Raw genomic sequence first — 2,639 nt, 5'->3', positions numbered from 1 at the left:
GCCTGCTGCTCAAAACGCGCTGCGGGACCTTTTGCTGCACCTTGACGCGCGTCAACCATTGACTTTGCATGTAAACTCGCTGCTTCTGCCGCGCCTGCTGCGTCCGGTGTGAACGTAGCATTAGAAGATATCAGAGAAGCACCAGCATCATCAAGACCAAGGATCCCAGCAGAAAAAGGTCAGCGATGAAGATGAGGAGAAGTTTCAGTCCTTTAAAAGGAGGGCCAACTTTAAACCTACTGAGTCAGGGCCTTCCACCTACGTCATTTAATTAAGGGATTGGTTTGCTTATATGGCATTTTATGTAGGTAAACAGGATTCCATTTAAAGCTGTTCTATAAGTAATGGGAGATTACCTTTACATTTATAGTGTTTTTTCAAGTCAGTAGACTTGACCAAAGCACTTTACACTACATTCACCTTTGTGCATACACACTCAGACAGCGAACACTGTGTGTGTATAAGTGAGGCTGACTGCACCTGTAATCTCCACTGTTCTTCTTCTGGAAGGAAGCCGGTCCTGGATCACCCACCGTCGACACGGTCACCATTTCAAACCCAACGCTGTACTGTCTGCAGGCACAAGACAGACAAGCAGAGAGAAAAATCAACATCATAAAAACATACTGGTCCCACATGTACCATAAAAAAAACAGATTCAAATTTAAATGACAAAGTAGAACAGTAGAATAAAGGATTTCATTTACTGAGCAGAACTGAAAAACCATAATTTTTTGTCAGTTAAGAGTTTTTTTTTCTTAATTAAAGAAAAAATGTCTGAGAAAGTCTTTCCACTTCTTTATGTTTTAACAAAAACTAAGGAATTTGCTGCAAATTTAAAGCATTTGATTTTTTTGATCATTGATATTCTAAGTTACTTTAATATCATTTTTAGTAGTGGACATCCAATCTATTTTTTGAAAACAAACTCCATGTTATGTTCTATAAGCCTCGGCTAGTATTAGAAAGAGTCCAACTTTAAAAAGTACGGCAGTGGAGTAGTGATGCTTTGGGTTTGCATCCCAGCCACATAACATTACCCTTCAGTTCCTGATCTAACCACTAAATCACTTTTATACGTCATCATTCTAGATTCAAATGTGAGGCCAGGCAGCTAAAGCGGGGCACAGACTTGGTTTTAAGGTAATACGTTAAAGATGGTCCAAAATGTCTCCATGGTGATGAACAACAATCTGTTGCAAGCACTAAATCTACAAATCTGTAAGCTACTTAACAGTTTTTTTTAATAATAACTATCTCAAGTCTGTTCAGCTTTTTTTTTTAACTCTTGACGTTATGTTGTGCTTTTATTTATTTGTGGAAAACTGGTAGGAAGATGTACTCTCTCTCAAATGCAAATCTCCTGATTATAATACAGAGACCGACTAAAGGGGAAAATAAAAACCTGAGCCTGACCTGGATCCACGCAGCTCCACCAGCAGTGGGCCGGCCCGCTCCAGGTTGATTTGGTAGATGGGGTTGTGTTTGTATGAGTCCTTATAGTTCCCACATCCCCCAGCGCTGATTCCTTTCCACTGGCCGTTGATCTGAAGGCAGAGTCACAAATATAATCTGCTTTATCAGACTGTTAAAAATGGAATATTTCTATGCAAACAGCTGATTTACAGGACAGTTTGCCCATTGGATTATTAACTAGCCGACTGTATTAATGATGTACCCTTTTAGTGTGGGTGAAGGGATTTGGGATCTTGGCGAAGGTGAACTTGCATCCGGAGTAAACCTGCAGAAAGAAATTAAAATATTAAGTAAACAACAACAATGCAGGAAAAACAAACTGTTCATTTTGATAAAATAAGATGATTCATGTCTCCTGATCTTTGTCATTTTAAGGTTTTTTTAATCAGGTTGATCCCTACAGGAAAGACTGCTTTGTTCTGCAAAGACTAATCTCAGAAGTGTCACTGTTCAAAACTTAAGTTGAGGATGGCGGCAATTAGATAACAGGAAGGGGTATTTTCTCTGTTTTATGTGATAAATTCTATAACGATTACAGTGACTGTGTTAAAAATTAAAAGAAACAAGCACCAGCTGACACAACTTCTAACCAAATCGTCTTCTAAAAGAGGGAATTCAGCAGAAGCAAATTTCCTAGGGGCATCCTGCAGTCAGTGAGGAGAGTCTATTAATTATAAACGACTTTAAAGAACTATCTGGGTCACACGTGTAGAACCCAGAAGAACACTTAAAAGGCCTCGACTCTCTCAACCAGCCTCAGGGAACCGGCGTTTTTCAGAGGCACGTGTTCGGCTGAATAAAAGAAAAAAAGCATCTTTTTATTCACAGCGAGAAGATGGAAGCATTCAAAACTTTCATGGAGATAAAAAGCTGCTCATAAAACTCCTCTTAGAACAGAATGTACAAATTCTAATTTTTGTGCTTGCTTTCTCTCAGTAAAATATTTTTTAGGGATTTCCCTACAGGTTTAGGGCTAATGGGTGTACCACCGAGAGACGGGCTTAAAGAACATAGCAAAATTGAAACAAAGATATTTAACTGCAGACTTTACTTCATTCAGGGTTAAAATGTATATTAAAATCTGTTACCGTATTTTCGCGACTATAAGGCGCATATAAACGTCTTTTTTTTCCCTCAAAATGCGGCGCGCCCTATAGTGCGGT

At 39.0% G+C, this 2,639-nt stretch overlaps 1 protein-coding gene across 1 annotated transcript in view; it reads right to left on the bottom strand.

Annotated features, from left to right (window-relative positions):
• Positions 1 to 2,639, bottom strand: part of capn7 (calpain 7) — a 23,825-nt gene that overhangs the window by 3,820 nt on the left and 17,366 nt on the right. The window contains exons 15-17 of the mRNA XM_015370690.1: positions 1,679 to 1,741; positions 1,417 to 1,547; positions 481 to 573 (exon numbers count right to left, since the gene is read on the bottom strand). Coding sequence (XP_015226176.1) covers positions 481 to 573; positions 1,417 to 1,547; positions 1,679 to 1,741 — 287 coding nt within the window. The remainder of the gene's footprint in view (positions 1 to 480; positions 574 to 1,416; positions 1,548 to 1,678; positions 1,742 to 2,639) is intronic.

This window comes from Cyprinodon variegatus, unplaced genomic scaffold (genome assembly GCF_000732505.1).
Source record: "Cyprinodon variegatus isolate N-32 unplaced genomic scaffold, C_variegatus-1.0 Scaffold0, whole genome shotgun sequence".
In the NCBI taxonomy this organism is placed as follows: Eukaryota; Metazoa; Chordata; class Actinopteri; order Cyprinodontiformes; family Cyprinodontidae; genus Cyprinodon; species Cyprinodon variegatus.
Note: the sequence above shows the minus strand (reverse complement) of the source record. Positions and strands in the feature narration are given on the sequence as shown.